Here is a 21,742-nt window from a genome sequence, read left to right as displayed (position 1 = left end):
CAAGCGCCTCTGAGCAGAGGTGCCAACTTGAATGAAATATGGGGGTGGGGGAGAGACAGGTAAGCCCGGACCCACATAATCGATCACATGACACGCACACTATTTGAATGGCAAAGCCCATCAACTTCTTTTTTGGGGGAGGGGGGCGCTCAAGTATTTTATAAAGGGGGGCGGCGAAGGGACCACAGCGGCCCCTAGGAGTTGGCTCTTATGCTTCTGGTGATGTGCAGAGGTTGCTGCAGCTGCTGTGAGATTGCTGCTTCTTCTGCCTCGGGAGTGTTGGTGCAGCCGTGTGAAACGGAGGAGGCTCTCTTCCCGTTGTGGCCTGAACATTAGGGAGGGCGGCGGGCACCGTGTTTGTTTGTTTTCATGCATGCAGTTAAAATCATGCAGCTAACACCAGAGTCGGAGCTTAAAATGAAAACCTAACGCCTTACCGCTGCTGCCAGCCCCCCCCCCCCCGCATATTACTACAATGACTCAGCAGGTGGTCGAGCGAACGTCAGATGCTGGAGAAGCGGCACAGCGCCCCCCCCCCTACATCAGGCACGACGGCCGCATGGAGCCCACTGCCACCCCCGCCGCATATCGGGATCCAAAAAGCAGCCTTCCTAATCCATAGCACAGCTACCCACAAGCACCGCCTTGCAAACATCACCAGCTGCTGATACCGCCGGGCCAGGCTATCGAAGGTAAAAGTAAAATCTGTTCAGAACTGATCGTATATTTTAAAACATTAAAGTGCAAGTTGCATAGTGCGCACTAGTTTCCACAGTTAAACCTCCAAGAACCATAGAATTGGAAGGGGCCACAAGGGTCATCTAGTCCAACCCCCTGCAATGCAGGAATCTTCTGCCCACCCCCTTGAGATAAAGAGCCTCATGCTCTACCAACTGAGAATTTGTTAAGTGTAGAAGACATAGCAGGAACTGCAGCTAATTCCTGGGGCTTTTTGTTGTTGATGCTTAATGTAAGCTGCTTCGTGAACATAATGGGTTTGCTTTGCATTTGATCTTTAAACACACAGAACCAATGAAAGGGCAGACAACCACTTCACTTTCCTACCTGCCCAAGACCCAGCAGGTGGGAAGGAGCGTGGGCAGGTGGGTCAGTGGTGTGAAAGGCAGCAGCATCTCTTGTTGCTTTGGAGCTTTTGAAAGGAGGAGGCAGGATTTCCAGGTTCACTGCAGGCAGCCCTAATCTCGGCTCACTCAGCCTACCCACCCCCTCAATTCCCCAAGCCAGCCCCAGGCACACAGTTACAATACAGCCTATATGACACAGTGCTGCAATTTGGACCCAAAATTACTGCAGGCCGTTATGAAGCTGTTTTATAGGAAATCGGGCTATTGGCATGTCTAGGTCAGTTGTATTGCTTGCACTCTCTGGCAGCACCTCCTTAAGGGTTTCAGATTGGGAAGCCATTTCCCAACCCCAGCTGGAGACACCAGGGGTTGAACCCGGGACCTTTAGTTGCAGAGCATGTGCTGCACTACCACTGGGTACAGCTCTCCCCCCAAAATGCAGCTGGTTAAGGCAGAGCAGCTCTCGGGAGCCCCTTGCACACCTTCCAAACTGGCAGGGGAGACTTGGCAACTGAAACCAGCCAAAGCAATTTTAACAGTACCATTGCCACCTGCTCTGTTTAAGGTCCTATGAGACACTGTGCTATCACGTGGCAGCCATGGTTCTTCAGTGTACAATCATCGTGCCTGGCTTCCTAAATTGCACCATGCAGAAGATTGAGCAAGGGGGGAGCAGGAGAGGAAGGGAGGGAGATAGAGACAAATTGCAGTTCTATGTATGCACACTAGATGGGGATATGCATTGTGTCAGGCAAGGCCAACAGGGATTTATACAAAGAGTAGTGTATGTATATATTTGCACTTGGGCAATCCAAAACTATGATGCTATGTTGGCTGAGCAGACATATAATTTCAGTGGCTCAGAGAACAAATCCATTGGTTTTTTTGAGGCAAGATGGAAGTTGTCGGTTTGATTAAAGTTAAGAAAGGACATGTAGGGACAAGGAGTGGCAGAGATGTGTTGATGAAGAGCAATGGGGGAAAGGAAGAGTATTGGTGCAAAATGATGCACATGGTCTAGATGGTGCAAGGGCTGTGTACTATTGGCAGGAAGGGAGGAAGCAAAGGTGGAGGGTAGACTCTGCCAAGAAACTAAGCTAGTTGTTGCTTTACTGTCACTGTCAACAGGGCAATGAGGGCAAAGGAAGTGTGTAGATTTCACTTAATGATTTAAACTGGATGGTACTACTCTACGACTGCAAGATCGTATTATCCTCCCTCCCTCTCTCACCCCCCACCTGCCCTCTCTGCTATTGCTCCCACCAAATTGGGAATTAATAGCAACGTAGCCTGTTGAAGACCCTAAAGCAGCTTGTAAACCTTATCGTTTACCAAAATGGATACAGACTATCACCAACATATGGAGTCCCATTAGTGTATTGAGGGAGCAAAGTTTGCTCAGGATACTAACTTGTTCTGGGTTGTCAAAACAAAACAAGGGATTGCAAGGAGTTCCAAAAGAATTTCTCCAAACTGGGTGAACTTAAAATAGCAAACACAATTCAATGTAAGTAAAATAAATCCTCATTTGACATATATAGTAATGGGGTCTGAACTGGCAGTGACTGACCAGGGCTGCACACACACTATATACCTTTAAAGGACATTCAAAGCACATTCCCCCTCAAAAGTATTCTGGGTACTGTAGTTCACCTCTCAGAGGGTTACGGTTCCCAGCAACATTGAACAAACTACAGTGCCCAGAATTCTGGGAAGGGACAGTATGTTCTGAATGTGCTTTAAGGGTGTAGTTTGTATGCAGCCTAGGAAAGACCTTGTGGTCATAGTGGATATCTTGGTGAAAATGATGTCAACAGGTGTGTGGCAGCTGTGAAAAAGGCAAATCCCATGCTAGGGATCATTAGGAACAAAATAATGCTGGTATAATGTTTTTATGGTTCAAACTATCAGGGTTTTGGGGTTTTTTTGTGATTATACTAATTAGCATGTTTCCTAATTTTCATAAGGAGAGCCACATACAGTGGTGCCTCGCAAGACGAAATTAATTCGTTCCGTGAGTTTTTTCGTCTTGCGGTTTTTTCGTCTTGCGAAGCACGGTGTCGGAAAAGTTTTGGAAAAGCTTCAAAAATCACCAAAGTCTTCAAAAACCTCAAAAAAGGCTACCACACCGCGTGCTATGAGTTGCTCCTCGAAGTCAAGTCGCAACTGTATTAACAGTTTTAAGAAAAAGGAAACAAACTTGCAAGACGTTTCCGTCTTGCGAAGCAAGCCCATAGGGAAAATCGTCTTGCGAAGCAACTCAAAAAACCCAAAACCCTTTCGTTTTGCGAGTTTTCCGTCTTGCGAGGCATTCGTCTTGCGAGGTACCACTGTAAATCCTAGCAGGTTCTGGAGCCAAGTTTTATGTTTATGTCACAGCCATGCAACCCGAGACCAAGATGGAAGAACGTCACAGCAGAGCAATGCTGGTTTCTTAGTTTTATTTAGTAGTTCCTGCTGCCCAGAGCCCCCCCTGTGCCTGGTTCCCAGACGACAGGAAAAAGCCGCTCAGGAGTGGGCACAGCTGTTCCCTTTAGACCCACTGGGTTCAGTTTCTTTAAAAAAAAATAACCACATACCTCCCACTCCCCTTCTTGTATATATCTTCAGAGATATAAATAAAATAAATTAAAAATAAGGGGGGCAGGGAGAGCAGCAGCTCGCAATGAGGAGGAAAATAAAACGCGGGACTGAAAATTATTCACCACACGGCAGCCTGGTTTCAGGTCTCACCGCAAAACATCAGCGCATCAAGCTCCAGGCTTCCCCACCGCCTTCTATTGCCACTTCCCCAACTTGGTCCCGTCCTCAACAGGCCCAAACCCTTGCAAGGAAAGAGAAAGCAGCACATTCACCATCAGTCTCAGAAAAATCTCATGGTAAAAATTTCCTCAACGTCTCCCCCCCCCCCCGCCCCACATCCCGTCTCCTTCTTATTTGTTGCTGCTCCTCTTCTCCAACCTGCCTCTCTGTGCTGTAGAAAACATTTCCTCAGTGAAGGTTGAGGATATAAAGCAAATTTTAAAAAAAAATCTTACAGGAAATAATACCAGAGGATGGAACCGAGTGAGTCCCAGGAAATGCAGAAGGCGCTGTCTTCTCACATCCAGCCTGACCCTCAACTGGGAAGGGGCAAAGCATGAAACCCACCCCCAGAGGTTAAAAATACAATGACGGCAAGGACAGCTAGGCTGGGCGGTGTGAGGCTTGAGGGAGACTAGGACGCTACTTCTCCGTCAGAGAGAGCTGGAGGATGCGCTGCAGCTCCTCATCCTCCTCGCGGCGTTGGCGCTCCCTCTCCTCCTGCTCCCTCGAAGACAGCTCCATGGCCAAGCGCAGCTGCTCATCAAAGCTGGGGTAGGGCGGGGGCAAGGCCGAGGAGCCACCCCCATTGGTGCTGAGAGGTGGGCTGCTCTCGGGAGGAGGAGCGCCACCGTTGCCACCTCCAGACTCCACTGGGCTCAGGCCTGGCCCCGCCTGAAGGAACATGCTCTCCTGGATAGCCCTGAGAGGACACAGAACGAGAAGGAGGCATCAGCAAACAGGGCAGCAAGATATGGCTACTTGGTCATGCTTCTCAGGCCCGGTTCAGGCAAGCTTGCTCAAGCTGCTCTCAGATATGTCCCAACACCCCCAAGCCCAATCTGGGCTTCCTCCGTTCCCACACAACTGCCCAGATCCTGCTGGATGCTAGTAAAAAATAAAGAAATGTGCTGGCCTTTGGCTCAGTCTGGTTCCCAGTGTGCCTGATAGCTTTCTGGTGCTCTCTGCATCAATACAATTCACAGGTTAAAAACAGTGCTTTTTGTGTAATTGTAATACACCTATTTTCACACCGAGGGTGCTTCAAAGCTACCTGTTTACTGAACATCCATGCCCATTTGTTTGCCAACCTTGTCTAATCTCCCTGCTATCTAAAGGTTTGCAATGAAGCTAGATGATGTTATCTCAAAGCAAGTGTTATCTCACACTTTCCAGGGCATTTCCACATCATTTTCCATTATCTTACATCAAAGATAACCTGACAGCTGGTTTGCCCAAAATGGCCTGGAAGGCTTAATTCATGGCCAAATTCAAAGCCCTGGTGGGCCTAATTAGGCCTTTGGGCCACTGTGGCTTTAGCTGGTGGGGATACTCAGTGAAGACCCTCCAAAGTTGACCTTACTTCATCGAAAGGCTCATCTTGTGATTAGGGGACTCTTCGGGCCCCAAGCCCAACACTTCAAATTGCTCTCAGAAATGAACCAGGAGCCAGTACAGTTGTTTAAATGTTGGTGATACGTTTGAAACACCTCATCCCATTTCACAGTCTAGTACGGTAGTTGTATTTTGCATTAATTACAGTTTCTGGGCAGTTTTCAGAGGTACTCCCATGTAGAATTTATTTCAGTAACCAAGCCTTGAAGTTACCAGGGAATGGAAACCCAAAGTATAGGCTACCCCCTTGTCCAGGGCAGAGCCACAAGCTGGTGCACTTGTCTCAAGGTGCTCTGTCCCACTTGGGCCTCTAGTGAGAAAGTGGGGTGTAGAAGCCCCCTAAACCGTAAGCATGGTTCTTCAGAGTATAATCCTATGCAGAACGGACTGGATAGCATTCTCTGGACATAGGCATTACCCATCAACAATTTTTCCATCTTATCTGAATTGGATAAACAGCAGTCACCTAGCCTTTGAAAGGCTTGCGTTTTTTCTTCCTGTTGTCCCCAGATTGTTGCAATGCATCACAACTGTGGGTGGGTTCCCTGCTAGGCAACAACTCAGGACATGTGGGAGAAAGGGGAAGAGGCTACTGCTTGTGGTGAAGAAAACACCTCACTGCCTGCACAGGCCACACCACGACCCAGGGGTTTCCCCCCCCCCCCGTTTGTTCCCTGGTTTTCACTCCTTATGCCTTTCTATGCCCTACAAGAAGTCTAAAGGATCTCCTCTGATGCAGTCTATGTGTGCTCTTACCTACACTGCTATACTCTACATCTCAGCAAAGGGCTTGCCCCAGTTCTGGATCAGTGCAGGGAATGTTCACACCAATTCTCTCAAAACAGCTGTTGTTTACTGCTGAGATTACTGCCAGGGCAATTTTGCACGAGTAGTCTGTTTCACTGACGAGAATAAAGCATCTTGTGGTACTGTAAAGACTGTGGCCATTTTGCATCATGAACTTTTTGAGGGCTAAAGCCCATTTTGTTAGATGGAGTGGCTGCCAAAGTGGGAACCTACCCACAAAGTAGAGAGTGAACCTTTCTTTCCACAAGGTGAGGCCAACCTCCCCACCACAAGCAATGCAAAAGATAGCAGCAGGTTTGCCACAATACTAGCCAGAGCACAAATAAAACTACATCCATTTGATTGATGGACCCACTCAGAGCAGGTGTAACTCTTTCTCAACAAGGATCTTCTGGGGTGACTAGGAACAACAAGCTGAATCAGGTAAATAAAGACCAAAAGAAAGACAAATGTGTTAGTTAACTAGCCACTCCTGGTCTTCATCAAGTCCAAGTTTCACTGCAGCAGACTTGGTGATGAATTTGAGCTAATGGCTGAAGTGATCTGAAAGCACCTAAGGCCACCTCTTTGCTGAAGGTGTGAGCCTGGTCAGTGCCTGGGAGACCACCTGGGAACCATCTGTATGCTGGAAGAAAGGTGGGATATAAATGTAAGAAAAATTAAAGAACAGCCCCCCAGCCCGGTCTCACACAAGAACTGCCATTTGAAACTTTGTGGTCTGCTTGTACTTTTAAGGAGGCGACCTCAAGGTCTGTTTCAATAAGTTCTGGGAGACTGAAATGCTCCTCTTGCCTTGGCTTCTGTGACTATTTCCATGTCTGATTTGTGTCTGTTTATTCCTTCATGTCACAAGTGAGCAGTCTGACCCATGTAAACAACGGCATTGTCAGCAGATGACAGCGTACGTCACATGAGAAGATGCATAGGCCAATGAACCCTTAACGGAATGGCTGATGTTATTTGGTCCTGAGCTAGCGTTTGAGTAGACACAGGGGGCAGAATTGGAGTAAAGTATGTCACTTCTGGGCTGTCTGCACTGCCTGAATAGTAGGAGTAAACTAAACTGCAGTGTTGACAACACAGAACAAACTAAATTCCTGCATTGCAGGGGGTTGGACTAGATGACCCATGTGGTCCCTTCCAACCCCACAATTCTAAGATTCTGTTATCTCAGAAGTTACTGCTGGGAGTAAATGCCTGCTGCTTGAGAGCATAGGTGCAAATGTGCCTTCAGTCTTCTCTCAACTGCTGAATTTTAAGGAAGCTCTGTGCTTGTAGAGCAATGGGTGGTTACTCATACCAAAAAAACTTCCTTCAGGCTCTCTCAGCCTTCTCAGTTCTGTTGGCATCGTTCTCCAATTGGTGCCGGAAAGCAGGTGGTGCTTGCTTTCCACCCACTGGCAGACTGCAATTGTTCAAGAGATTTTCAAATTATTATTAGAAATAAGAACTGGCACCGTTGCAAAAACCCACATAGGAATCTTACAGCTGAATGTGAAATATCACAAGCGCCTCCCAAAAAAGCCCCCATCCATGCCCCCAGAAGGATATAAAGCTGTACATCAGCCTTATTTTCCTCACACGGAAGAAGATCCACGTGACAGATAAACAATCACACTTCATACTAGGCAGAGTGGCCAAATGCATGAGAGAGTAAGGTGAGAGGAGGTGGTAGGAAAACCAGCTAGGTCCACATAACACCCACAATTATGAAGGCTGAAGAGGGGAAATTTCTCCAAATACATTTGCATCTGCTTGAGCTGGAGGATTTTTACCCATCTTCAAAGTGTTTACAATCTGAACTATGCCAAACTCAGTTTCTCGTAGCACCTATGCCAATTCCTGGGGATCTCCCAGACAGACGGGTATATCGCTTACAAGCAGGCAAACTCCATTCATGGGTGATGCACTGGAAGCTAATTCAAGCATGCCCCAATTTCTTCATTGCCATCACGTTCCCCAAGAGGGCATTCCCATTCTGCTTGGTAAGAAAGGATGAGAGAAGGGGAATGTGAGGTGACCGAGGGAGATGCCCTGCACCCCGTTTTATAGTGGAATATGAAGGAAAACAGCTGGGGAAGAACACTGCATTCAGCCGATGGGAGAGGTCTTGTGAGGATAGAGAGATCCTGCTCAGTTCTGTCTGCTTTTCCTTAAACCCCACTGAGGCAGTGAAATCCTTGAAACAGTATCTGGAAGCAGTGAGGGTGTGGATGAGGCCTGGCAAGACTGAAGGTCAATCCAGCTAAGATGGAATTGCTGCTGGTGGGTGGACCAAGTGACCACAAAGTAGGTTTTAGAAAATAATACACCTTAACATACAGGTTGCAGAACTGAATCCGTAATACCACCTCTTTCTTCTTGCTACAGAAACACTCACCGTTCCAGCTGTAGCTCCTCATCATAGGACGGAGGATTGGATCCTGGCCGTGTGTTGGTCAGAGCTTCCCAGATGGTCACCTGGTGTAACACACAAGAATGAATATGCTAAAACCGATAGCAAAGAGGCAGAATGGGTGTGTGCTCCTGCTGTAGCAGGTAATAATTTGAGGCTTGGACTTGGAATAATGCTAAAATAATAAGCCTTAATGCTTTGGTTAAGCCATGGACTCTCTGGGAGGTCTGAGGCAAGCCATAATCTGATGGCCTCAGGTTCCACCCCCTCACACAAATACACACACACACATGCAAAAAGAAAATATATAATCACCAGTTCCTACTGGGATGTAAAAGCCTTAATGAGATCAAGGTTTGCAAAGCACTCAGTGCTACATTTATAAGTGGCAGCCAAGAATTATCTCCACTCTGAGTGCCAACAACTGGGAGTTAGATTGCTACACCACTCAATCCAACCTCTACTTGGTCCCCGCACAAGCATCCTGGCACCATGTGCCCTCCCTCCAAGAACCAGTTAGTCATGCCTGCCTGCTATAATGGACCCGTTTTCACCCCAGCGCAGGCAGGTTTCCGCCCTCCCAGTCACCTGGTCTGTCTCTGTGCCAGCATCCAGGAGGCTCTGCTGAATGGCGAACTGGAGCAGGTCATCATCCTCGTCCCGCATGGGCTCTGTACGACCTGCACCCAACATTGTATAGCCCTGGGGCACCTCAAAAACTGATGGGTCCACCTCGCAGGGGAAAGGGTACACTGGGGGAGGAAGGGAGAACAATGGTTAGCATGCTGGCCAACGGACTACGCAACTTCTGCAATGTCCTGTGTCACCAAAGACCAGTCCCTTCATCTTTGCCTCACTTTCTCCACCCATGAAAAGGGCTCTTAAAAACTTTTGCCAAAGGACATCTCCCTAGGGCCTAAGGCAAGCAGCAAATGGGCTGGGCCTCTTTAACAAAAAGTCCCTCCTGATTGTCACTCATTTGCAGGAGAGACTCAACATGCACCGGAAATTTAGGTTTGCGCAACTGAAGTGGATTGAAGGGCTCTGTTGCCCTCGCACAAAAAAATGCTGTTTTAAAAAGAATCCAGCGTTTTTGCAGTTTGGGAAGGGGTGGGGAAGTGCACTGAAAATTGCAGGGTGAGCAAATGACTAACAGGAAGCCATAGCAACAGCCTGCAAGCAAATCAGGATGAATGTGGGACGAATGCTTGTTGGGGCATAGCTGGCCCACAAACCAATCAGAATGAATGCTCAATAAAAACCAGATACAATCTAACCTCCGTGTAAGCTTTGCGCAAGCAAATCCAGGTAAAAGTTGAATACACAGGTTGTCTGCATAAGCCTAAAGGTGGCAACAAGCAGGCATAGCTCCCACTTTCTCAGGCACATCAATGGGAAACAAAAGGAACATGGCTGCGCTAGCATTCTTGAAGCAGAAAGATTTGATGTTTTAAAAAAATGACGATAAACTTATTGAGCCAATATGTCCATTTTTAAAATGTGATGGTCAGTAGCGGGATCATGGAGAAGGATGTGTCAGTTCTAGAAAGCATGCTTTCCCTTCCACAGAGGAGTCACCCGTTTTCCAGTCACTCAGACATCTTACACTTTCACATCTCCTCCTTAACCCCGTTGTCTCCCAGTTCTGCAATGTGGGCTCACGGCCACGACACCCTAATGCTGCCTCCCTTCCTCTCCCAGTCTGCGGGAACATCCTCCACCTCTTCCACTCTTCTCCCCCCTCCAAGGTTAGATTAGCTGTTGGAAGTCCTGACCCTGGCTCCCACCCCATCCTGCTCCTCCTACCTTTGGTGTTGTTGGCTGCCTCTGCCCCAGCAGTCGGCTCCTCGGTGCTCTCTGGGGTGTGGGTGGGAGTACAGATTCGCACTGAGCTCAGTGGCTCATCACAGCCGCACAAGTTACTAAAAGTGATCCGGGCATTCAGCACGTGGAAGAGGGGGATTTCTGGGAAAAAGAAAGAAAACGTACAAAGGGAGGTTGGGGGGTTGGTAAACCTCTATTTTCAAGCTTTTCACTGATTTCCCTCATGACCACTCCCATCCCCAGGACATTATCCCTTTCCCCACAACAAAGGCTGAGGGTTTCTCCAAATTGGGGGCTGTACTATAAAATAGTATGATACAGCTTTAAATATAAACATTCATGGCTGCCCCCCAAGAATTCTGGGAGCTGTAATTTGTTAAGGGTTCTGAGAGTTATTAGGAGATCCTTATTCCCTTCGCAGACCTGCAATTCCCAGAGTTCCCTGGGAAAAGGGGCTGATTTAAACCACTCTGAGAATTTTGGCTTTGTGAAGAGAAGAGGGAACTCTTTAACAATTCATAGAACCCTCAAACTACAGTTCCCGGGATTCTTGGAGGGGAACAACCCATGCCTGCTCAAAGTGGTATGATACTGCTTTAAATTTAAAGTGCAGATGGATCTAGGTTTTTCTTTTCTGTAGGTGCAATAACAGTGCATTGGTGGTGCATTTATAGCAGACATCATTCTGCTTTATTAGTTGTTCTGAGATGTTTCCCCAAAGTTATTGCATTATTGCCCTCTGGAGGGGCACTCTTGCACCCACCCAAGAACATTTGAGGTATGAAACATTACAGGATTTCACCAATTTCAAATGAAGCAGTATGTCCACTCTGAAACCTTTGCAGGCACAAATGACATTGAAAGCAAGGTTGTGTATGAACTACCCCAATACCTTCATGAGGACAAATCATTATGGATGTACAACAGAAAGAATGTCTGGAGAGGCGGAGCCCCACAGCTTCATTCTCTGCCTTCCTTTTTCTCTCTTCCCCTCTTGATCTGCCTCCCGTCAGCTTGTCTCCTTGCCCCCGCCCCCACCCCCCTGCCCTGAGTAGATAATGTCCCCCCAACCAGCCAGGCTTCACACCTCTCACCGATTTTGACAGGGAAGCCAGGAGGTAACTTGAGGGTGATGAAGTCACGCAGCTTGGCAAAGTGGGCGTTGCTGATAGCCATCAGGTCAATTATGGGCGTCACCTGCTCCACCAGGGAGAGGGGATGGTCCTCGCAGAGCCACAGAGTGGCCTTGAACCTGTCACACAAGGAGCATGTTAGTCTTCCTGGAGATTCCTCCAGCTCCCTGCCCCCAACATCTGCCCACGGAGAGACTGGACCTGCAACTCCCCTACACGGGTGAATTATCTGCAGGGACATGCTTTTATTTCCTCCACCTTTTGTTTCTTACCTTTCTCTGGAAAAATGAGTACCTTTTGTAAGAGTTACGTGCCAGCTGTCACATCCTGACATCTTCTTCCATTTCTGACCCCACCCCACTAATCCATGCAGTATCCCCCCGTCCTTCTCACCTCTGCACCTTGTTGGACATCTCAATAGGGCGGCCAATATTGCGGGACTCCAGGTTGAAGTTGGGGTCAAAGTATTCCTCAGGGGTAATAGACGTTGGGTTGGTTGGGCTGGCTGACTGCAGCACAGGGGCCTGCAAAAGTGAGGATCGGGGTCTGGATCTGGGCAGGAACTAGAACACCAACACTTTGGAGCCACACAATCCCTTCTCTGGCATATTCCCCTTGTGATCTGCTTCCCCACCTCATGCACCCCTAGGCTAAATTTGTGCGGCTGGGCCAGCATCTCCTTTCCCCATATACGGGCAGGATCTGACCTGGTCACTCACCCCATTCTGGGCAGCATGCTGCTGGGCGATTCCCAGGAAGGACTGGAATGGAGTTTTAGAACCTGGAAGACAAAAGGAGGATGTCTAAGTTAAAGAGTCTTCTCCAAAGAACCTACCACCACCTCCACCACTTTAGTGCAATCTATTCGTTATCTTATTTTTATTTATCTGAAATGGTTTTAGAGCGCCTTTACCCAGCAATGTTCAAGGCGGCTAGTAACATTAGAACGACAAAATCCAAGGAAAATGCAGCAAAACAGTCATTGATAAGAGATAAAAGAGGCAGAGGCAGCAGATTAAAAAAGAAAGTGACCTGCCTGGGAAGGTTAAGGTCAGCAGCTCGACAGACCAAATGCCTGCCAAGAAAGGAAGATCTTTGCATTATGGCAAAAGGCCTTCTGGGAGAGGTCAAGGTGGGTCTCTCTCGACAGAGTTGCAGGGTATAGGTGGCTACAGAAAAGGTCCTCTCTATTACTACCACAGATACTGATATCCATGAACTGAATGATGTTTACATTATGGGGGAAGATCTACACAAGGATTGCCAGATGCAGTATGGAACCACCAGCACCATGGAATCACTAGGCTCCTCTACCTGCCATAGCCGCTAAGGCTTGCCCATCTACCGCCTGACATCCTCCTTCTCAGACTCCTCCATGAAAGTGGGTGCCTTCCATTGGCCTGCATGGCCCAAGTGGTCCCTCCCCTCTCAAACTCCTACAGTTATGCTGTGTACATATTCCCATTTACTCTGCCTCGCCCACCAGTGGTTTGGAAAGCTGTCTACACAGGACAACAGCCAAAATCCATATCTATCCTGTTGCTTCTTAGGCAGCGGAATCAGGGAGGAATGAAGTGGCAGCAATATTTGCTCGGTGCACTTGTGCAATTTTCATTCTTGCTCAGCCATGGTTCAGCTGAGCGTTACATATAGACCAGGCCAATATTCAGTATACGCTGCTGCCATTTTTGTTCTCTTAACCACCGGGTGAAGCCTGTAAATGGGAGGAGCACATCATGACTAATGAGGACAAGTCACTTGTGGTCAAAGGGCAGGCAGGAGCCACCAAACAGCAAGTGCAGCACACAATTAATCGGAGTTCTGGGAATTGTAGGGTAAAATAATCCCTAGCAGCATGAAGGGTCATTGGATGAGTCAACACACCGAGTCACAACTGGAGGCAGTTCAACATCTGCTTTTACCTTTGTTGCGTGTCTTGTCCTGGTCTGACAGGTGCTCAGTACGGGTTTTGGTGACAAGCTCCACGTTGCTGGCACTGTAAACCTGGAAAAACGACAGAGAGACCATTGATATCACCTGGTCCCATCCAACACAAGCCCTGTTTCCTCGAAGCAGTGAAGCTAAGCTAAACTTTGCTGATTTTTTCAGATTTACACACATAAGAAACAAGAATGGGGGAAGAGTTGTACCTTGGCTTCATAGCCGCTGATGTTTTCCATCTTCTCAGAGCGCCAGCCCCAGATGCCAGACTTGTTCCTGCAGAGAGGAAATCCCTTAGGTCAAGAGCGATAGAGTTTGCCATTGCAGATCTCAGCTGCGCCCCCCGCCACAATGCAGCCGAAAGATATCCATTTCTTCAAATGCCATTTTCTCAAACATCACTGCTACAATGGAGCTTCATCTCTTCCAACCCTTTTCAGACTTGGAATGCCCTCATACTCTTCAGCCTAAAAGATAACCATCTCATCAAATGTAACTTTCTCTCTCAACACACACCTCTACCTTCACCTCTCCCAACCCTGCCCTTGAAAGACTTGGGACTAGGGAGCTGCAAGTGGAGGTCTCTCCTCTGAGGGGAGAAGGGGCATATGCGGTAACAGTGCTGCAGACACCTATGGCAGTAGAAGCTGGGGGCTTGGTCCCCCTCTTTTCTCACAAAACTAGTTGATGCTCGAGGGCCTGGGCAGACTTCATCCTTCCCAGCTTTGGTCTCATGGGCCTCATCCTGTACCATAAAAAGAGCCCTGCAGCTGGATCACATCCATAGTCTAGTCTAGCATCCCATTTCCCACAATGACCAATCAGATGCCTCTGGGAAGCCAGCAAGCGTGATGCCATTAGCCCTCTCCCGCTACTGTCCCCTGACAATTCCGGTATTCTGAGCAGCACGCGGCTGCCTCTGATCCTGGAGGCAGCATATAGTCATTGGGGCTAACAACCAGTGACAGCAGCAGCACATGGTTCACACAGACCCATACGCTACCCTTCCCCCTGCCCCAGCTCACCGCTCAAAGGCAATGTTCTTGGTATCCAGGTGGGTGGAGACGATGGGCGAAGTGAGCCGGCTGGCCACGTGCTCCTCAGAAGGCTGCATGGCAGCCAGCATCAACTCCGGCTCATGCAAGGCTAGAGACAACGTTTCAGTGTACACCACCTGCTTGTCGTGGTCAACCTCCATCACCACAGCATTCTCATCTGGCCAATGAGGGGAAGAAGAAAAGCAGTCAGTATCATAGCCTCCCATACCTTGCCAAGCACCCCAGAAAAGAGATATTCTGACCTTCGCCTTTAAAGATGTAGCTGCGGCGGCCCCGCTGCCAGGTCATGTGCTCAAAGCCCAGCAAGGTGGTGTCAACCCGCAAGTTTTCCCCACGCTTCCACACCCGGTACACGTCACTTGGGCATATCTTGGAGACCAGGGGCACTGATGACGGAGAGGAAGAGAGGGAGCAGAGGGAGAGGGAACATTGCTTAGCATCATTTACTTGATTGCCACATTTGTACTTCACCCACAGAAACACAGGGAGCTGCCTTATACTGATCCATCTGGTCCACTGGTTCATCAAATTTGTGTTGTCTACATCGACTAGCAGCAGCTCTCCAGAGTTTCAGGATGGGAGGCCTATCCCAGCCCTACATAGAAATGCCTGACTGAACCTGGGATCTTCTGTGTGAAAAGCAGGTGCTCTCCCACTGAGAGACAGCCCTTCAGAGAGGCACCATAGCCTCTGTGTGGAAGGTCAAACTGAGAGACAACAACATGCTCCAAAGTATCCAATGAGTCTCATGGCTGAGAGGTACTTCTTGCCCTCTCTGCCTGGCACCACATCATTCCTTCAGAGTGTCACACCTCTAATCTCTGGAGCACGATTAGGATACCACGTGTCAATAGCATGGATCCTGCTCCTTGGTGAAGCCACGGCTTCCTTCTTCCTCAAAATGTCGTCTATGTTTCTGAGCTCAGGAGGGCTAAGTGGTTAACTCTTCTGCTGCATCATTTCCCCAGGCCAAACTGCTCCCTTATTGGATAGCTCTCTCCTGTCACCTGCTCAGGCTTTTGTGGACCACTCCCAGAAGTGAAGCACTGACTTACCCCAGCTGGTAAACTCCCACTTCATCTCCACGTAGAAATCAGGAGCCTGTGGAGATGGAGAACCAAAGTGAGGGGGCAGAGCACTGCAAGTGAGAGAAGGGGCAGCGAGAACAGCCAATCCCTGTTCTCTAAAGGGACTACATTTTGCTGTGACCATAATCCTATTAAGAGTCACACTTTGCCAATGGGAGTTCAATTAGATCTAGCAACTGCTAGCTAGAAAACCCAAGAGTGCTTTTGAGCATCCCAGGGGGTTTAGAGGAGAAGAGGGTTGATGCTTCTGGGATGCAGAGTAACTGCTGCCATTGTCATCTTGAAACCATGCTGTTCAAATGCTTCATCTTCCAAGCCCCTTCGCAAGGGAATGTGGGAGGGACAAGAGTGTTTCCCTTCTTGAAGTGTGCATTAGAAGAACATAGGAATGGTTAAATTGCAATGGTTCTGTGCCCACACAAAAGTGAGGGACTTAATGCTGGTGCTCTATGGAAGAAGTATCCAGAGAGAGGGTTGTGGCTTTTAATTAACACAAACACAACCAGAGTTTTAGAAAGAAAAGGAGATTCCATTAAGATCCTAAGAGAGGGCAGATTTGGCAAGATTTCTTTCTCCCTTTGCCAGGGGTCCTGACAAGAGTACAGGTTGGGCACCCCTATAATAAAATCTGTAGACACTGATAAATACACAAGGACTAAAGTTGACTGGGAGTTGACAGTACATACTCTGCGCAGTTTGTTGAGCAATTCTGGGATGCCGCCTAGGCGCTGTGTGGCCCGCTGGTAATCGCGATACTGGAGCACCAGCTGCACCATCTCTGGGTCCCCTGTGCTTACTGCCTCCTGCAGGACTAGAGAGGCAGAGGGGGGAAATCAGTATTTGGCTTCTTGGCCCCACTCACTGTGCCCATCATGTCTCAAGTCCAAATGAGCTTCTCTATCCTCACTCCCAACCAGCAGCAGACAGCCTATTGATCTGCCAAAAGGACATGTCTGGCTGCCAAGGGCACAGGTATCATGCCAATCAGTGCTCAGTTCCCAGGGAAACCTCTACCATCCTAGGCAGGGCAAAGCAAGGCTCCAGAAACTTAAGCCAGAGAAGCAAGGATAGGTGCCTTATACAAAAGTGCCTGGAAGAGTTCTGCCTTCAAAACACACATATTACTCCAGTACTGGCCTAAGCACTGGACTCTGGCTTTCATTCGTGTTGCTTACCACTCAAAACCACAGCCCTCGTGTCTCAGGTCTTTCATTTCTCAACTGCTGTCTTCCCTTGCTCAGCTTTCACAACAACCCTTTCAACACATTCCTTCTATTTCCCCCCTTGCCTAGGATATAAGGAGATGCTTCAATATGTTATTGAGCCCAGTATTAGGCAGCAGCACTGCAAGGTCTCAAGCAGAAGGCGTTTCACAGTCGTGCAACCTGACCATCCGGATGAACATGTGGCTCTCCAGGTTTTGTTGGACTCCATCTCCCATCAGCCTATAGCCAGCGTGGGAGTTGTAAGTGCAACAAAAACTGGAGGGCTACAGGTTCCTCACCCCAGCTTTAAGCGGAGGAGACAGAAATTGAAACGGACCAACATGGGGCACATCCCCTTGTCCACTGAACCTTCATACCTGTCCAGCCATTGGCATTCTCCTGGCCCACACTGGCATTATGTCGCAACAGCACCCGGACGGATTCCAGGTTCCCCAGGCACACGGCCAGCTCCAGGGGCGTTCGGCCTCGTGGGTCCAGCATCTCAATATCGTGCTGCAAAAGAGCCACAGGATTAATGAGCTAGGTGGACATTCCTTTGCAGGAGAACAAGGGCTGAGGCTTTCTCTGCTCTGGGGCTCATTCCTGGAAACAGTTTTCAGTGTTAGGACTCAGCAGGGTTTTAATGCCCTTGCACCAGTATCTCTTGCAAAAGAGGAAGATTCACTCAGAGCTTGTCCCCAGATAATGCTGTCCCTGACCTACAAGGACATCCAGGGGACTAGGATAGAATTCACATATCCTATAGAATATCCGACCCAAGGGACCATGACGTATCATATCCACTGGCCAGAATAGAAAAGCCGGCCTTGTTGCTTAATCTAAGCTTGCGCATGCTGATATTCAGATATTCAAAAGCCTTGATGGGACTGCAGAAGTGAAGGGCAGCACATTAGGGCTACAGTCCAGTTGCCCTCCAAGGAAGAATATCATGGCAAGGAGACCAACCTGGCCCCAACCACCAGCCAGAGAACCATCAGGCTACATGGTACTCACCTCTTCCCTTCCTACTCAACTCCAACTCGCCCCAGGACTATAGAAGCAAAAGGGAGAAGTTTGACGCGCTTGCCCCACCCATTGGTCAAAGGAGCTGGAGCCAACAATTCCTCTTCAAGTGAGAACATCAGCAAGGCAAGGTTACCTACCCTGGCCTCCACTGAGCATAAATGCCCTCTCTTATAGCTCCCCACTTTGTTCTGGCCTGGAAGGACTAATCTCTCTCCCACTCCACTTCCCTTTCCTTATGTGTCTCGTCTTTTCAGTTTGCAAGCCTGCTGGCCGGGCCTGACTCTGTTTTTGAACCACTTTGGGAGACTCTTGATTGCTTGAAAAGTGGGGGGAAATCTAAGTATATATGGTAATCAATTAATGTTGTGTCTTGGCTTCCTGATGAAAGGACCTTCTTTGCAATGGCAAATGCTGCCTTGTTCCAAGATGCAATTAGAAGGGGCCATTCACCACAAAGGCCTTTGTCCCCACATGATAAAACAGAATAGGGACTAGCCCAGCTATATTGTGAAACAACCTGTTTTGTTTTTAATTGTAAGAAGAGTGCACTCAAGTGCTACAGAAGGAGAGTACACGGCTTATGAATTAAAGAAAAGAAACAAAAAACAAACAAACCCACAAGTAAATACGCTTTTGAGGGATGGATAATAAAAATGGATCAGGAGACAGGGCTGTAGAGCTTTGTGCAGATGTCATGGGCACCTTCCTTATGCTGAGGATAGTGTAATCGCTTCAAGCACTGGGGCTAAGAATCACATTTTTTTAACAGCTGATTACCAGCAATTCACCAAAAATGGGAGTGCTTGCTGCAGAGAGGTCTGGCGGGTTCTATCATAGCTCCAGAATCCTTCTGTGTTACCTGGAACAGCCCAGGGTCTCTTATATCCTACATAAGCTGGGCCTATTTTCACTGCACTTGCAGACTAGTTGACCACAAGAGTATATTTGAAAATAGTCAGAATGTGATTTCTTCTACCACCAAGTTAAGTCATGTGCAGGGTGGCTGAACATCCTAAAGCATCTGCAAAAAAGATGTAACAGCAGCTGATACCTTCAGAAATTCAGGATGTTACAAATCTGCCCACCCTGCCAAGCCATTCCCTTGCCTAGGCTCCATCCACTCAAAGCTCCATCACCCCAACACCCACTATGAAAGTCATAATTTGATGGAAGCACCACAATATTCAGAAAGAATTTGCCTCTGAATGTCAGCTGCTGGATACAAGCAACAGCAGAACACTGTTGACCTCAGGCCTTGCTTGTAAAATTTTCAGATGCATTTGGCTGACCACTGCTGGAAACAGAATGCTGGACTTGATGGAGACACCTGACTTTCTCAAAGACTGCAACCTGAGTACAATGCAAAGGTGGAGCATGAGCTCTACACACCAAACCACTTCTTTGACCTCACATTTGATACTGCAACATCCATTTTACAGAAGGAGAACTGGTGAGACTGAGAGACAAGTGACCTAGCCAAATTGAACACAAGGCAGAGCCCCAAACCCTCCACACCATTTCCCAACTTTTGTTGCAGTGCCACTGTATGCCATACTCTGAATCGTTTCTCTCCCACCTTTCCCAGACTGCCCATGATTTTTTAGAAACAAGATAAAAGCAAATGCAGATACTTTGTCACTCAAGAGGTAATTAACTCATGGAATTCACTGCTGTGAGGTATGTTGATGGCCACTAGCTTAAGTTAGTTTCAAAAAGGATTTGATAAATTCACAGAGGACAGGTCTGTCAACAGCTACTAGCCTCAACCACCAAATTAAATAGAACCTCCCTCTTCAAAGGTAACATACCTCTGAGTATCAGCTGTTAGGGACTGACAACAAGAGAAGGCCATCATCGGAGTGCCCTATGTAATTAGATTCCAGAAACATCCGGCTGACCAAACCTCTGCCCCAAATTCCTTTCTTTTTGAGATCCTCCCAAAATTCATCCCCCTAGCTCTATAAGTCAGTTCATTCCCCGTTTCCCCCTTCCAAAACAAGAAATGGGAATCATCATTATCTCAGGTACCATCAGTTATCTCCAGCCCAGTCTTCTTTTAAGCCATGCTCCCTGATCTGCCTTTCTCCCAGTTCCAAATCAGTTGCCAGGCAGAACTCTTCCTGTCAGTCTTCTCCCATACAGGTATTCTAATGACTCTGTTCTCTTGGTTCTAACTCTAGGTGGGAGAACCAAGAGTTTTTTAAAGAATAGATGCTCAGCCTAGTCCAGTGCTCAGCTGTGGTCCATAGGGGCAAGCAGGAAGGAAACCCTGTGAATTTCCCCTCTCCAATGCAACAGGGTGCTAGAGCTGGCACTTGCTTGGAGGCTCTAATAACTGAATTGAATTTTTAAAAGAGACCCATACCAGCTGTGCACACGCACATCAATCTTTAAGGATTATTTTGCCTTTCTCCCTTTTTCTCTTTTCCAAAATGGTGGCTATCAGTGCACTAAACATGAAGCCACCACAGGAAGGTTGTTTTTGTAAAAAAACAAAAAACAAAACACTAGGCCTCGATTGCTAGAGGATGTTATGGGACTGAGTATCACGGCACCCTTCAGAACCAACGGAGTGTGCTGATCCCTCGCGTGTCTTGCCCTCATGTGCCCAAATTACTATGAGGGGGCCTAAGACGAAGGAGCAGTGGATTCTGGGATTCCAAACAGATGGCCTCAAATGCGGATTGCTGTTTGCTTCAAAGCTTCAACTGCCAAGTCTGATGAGGAATTATGAGGTTGGGGATTCCCAGCCCAAAAGAATCATCAAACATCTATACAGCTATTCTGAAGCCACCAGTTCGGCTGGGGTGAGGAGGGAAGAGTTACAATCCAGAGTTACAAAGAGAAGGAATGGTGAGAGGGGACCAAGAGCATTACAAAGGTGGGGGAAAGGTGATGATGCTATCACCACTGGGGGGGGGGGGTCAAGAGATGCCCCTTGGGGAGCTTTCCTGCTTGTGTGTGTGGCGTGGCTGGGAGGGGGGGGAGTTAACTGGATGTGGCAGGTTTAACAGGATGCAGATGGAACAAGCCTAGGTTAGCAGCAGTCAGATATACTAGGTGCCAGTATCTGGCCCTTGTTCATTCTCCCTCCCAGTGGCAGCAGTAGGGCTACCAGCGGGTGGGGGGGGGGGAGCGAAGGGCTGGGACCATCTTGGAAGGATCCCACATCACATCCCCCTCCCTGGCTGCCACATCTCCAACTCCGGCTGGAAGGGGCGACCTGGAATGCGGGGTTAAGGAAGGAAGGAGCCCTAGGAGATTGGGGGGGTGTTGAGGGGCTCCCCCGTACCTGTCCCTTGCGCAGCTCGCTGTCCAGCGCCTGGTGCCGGTTGTGCCAGACGAGCAGGTGCAGGGGGAAGGCGTCTGTGATGCGGGCCATCCCGTCACCATGTCCCCGCGCCCGGCCGGGTCTCTGCTCCGATCCCTCTCTGCCCGAGGCCTTTCCGGGTGGCGGCGGCGGCGGCGCTTCCCCTCCTGCTCGGTTTTGCGCTGGGCCCCGCTGCGACGGTGGCGGCGGCTGCGCTCCCGGGAGGAGAGGCAGGCAGGCAGGCAGGCAGGCGGAGAGGGAGGGACGGCGGGGCGCACGCGCGGCCTGGCCGGGGTTCGCTCGCTGCGGCTCCCGGGGCCGACCCAGAGCCAGGGAGCGGCGGGGCTGGGGGAGAAGGGGCGGGCCTGCGGGGCGCAGGGAGGAGACAGCGGCGGCAGGGGCGCGGAAAGCTGGCCCGGGCACTTTTCCGGCCTCGCTCGCTCCCTGCTCCAGCCCACGCGAGAGGGCCACGCTCTGGGCGTCGAGGACAGGCAACACCCCTTGCGTCACCACCGGCAGCGGGAGGGAGCGGAGCCGGCCGCCTTGGGCAGCCTGCCTCCCTCGTCAGCCGCCAGGGGAAGCGGGCGGAGGCGAAATTGCAGCCCCCGGCAGCAGGAGCCACGGCCTCCTCGGGGTCCTCGGTCCCCAGAAGGGCGGGCGATTGGGCCGGCTT

At 49.1% G+C, this 21,742-nt stretch overlaps 1 protein-coding gene across 3 annotated transcripts; it reads right to left on the bottom strand.

The window, feature by feature from the left end:
* Window positions 1-3,509: 3,509 nt before the first annotated feature.
* ANKRD13D (ankyrin repeat domain 13D) lies at window positions 3,510-21,381 on the bottom strand. Of its 3 annotated transcripts, none has more exons than XM_082211690.1 (15): window positions 21,052-21,381; window positions 17,111-17,246; window positions 16,215-16,339; window positions 15,496-15,541; window positions 14,683-14,826; window positions 14,408-14,597; window positions 13,592-13,658; window positions 13,364-13,445; window positions 12,161-12,222; window positions 11,835-11,965; window positions 11,403-11,560; window positions 10,291-10,449; window positions 9,073-9,236; window positions 8,470-8,549; window positions 3,510-4,590 (listed from the first exon to the last, which is right to left on the bottom strand). In XM_082211690.1, exons 1-15 carry the CDS (start codon window positions 21,139-21,141, stop codon window positions 4,311-4,313), a joined length of 1,914 nt encoding a protein of 637 aa, XP_082067816.1. In that variant the 5' UTR covers window positions 21,142-21,381; the 3' UTR covers window positions 3,510-4,310. The 3 variants fall into 3 exon arrangements, with proteins under 3 accessions (XP_082067816.1, XP_082067817.1, XP_082067818.1); XM_082211691.1 differs by lacking the exon at window positions 21,052-21,381 and adding an exon at window positions 19,788-19,924; XM_082211692.1 differs by lacking the exon at window positions 21,052-21,381 and adding an exon at window positions 19,568-19,713.
* Between the last annotated feature and the right edge of the window lie 361 nt (window positions 21,382-21,742).

This window comes from Podarcis vaucheri (genome assembly GCF_965113315.1).
Source record: "Podarcis vaucheri genome assembly, chromosome: 1".
Lineage (NCBI taxonomy): Eukaryota > Metazoa > Chordata > Lepidosauria > Squamata > Lacertidae > Podarcis > Podarcis vaucheri.
The sequence above is the reverse complement of the archived record's forward strand: the minus strand, read 5'-3'. Positions and strand labels throughout refer to the sequence as shown.

Excerpts from the sequence above, each read along its gene's own strand:
- ANKRD13D (XM_082211690.1), bottom strand. The coding sequence starts at position 21,141 with ATGGCCCGCATCACAGACGCCTTCCCCCTGCACCTGCTCGTCTGGCAC. Across the intron at positions 14,827-15,495 it reads GTGGGAGTTTACCAGCTGGG|TGCCCCTGGTCTCCAAGATA; the intron begins GTAAGTCAGTGC and ends CTCCGTCATCAG. Across the intron at positions 11,561-11,834 it reads ATGTCCAACAAGGTGCAGAG|GTTCAAGGCCACTCTGTGGC; the intron begins GTGAGAAGGACG and ends CTTGTGTGACAG.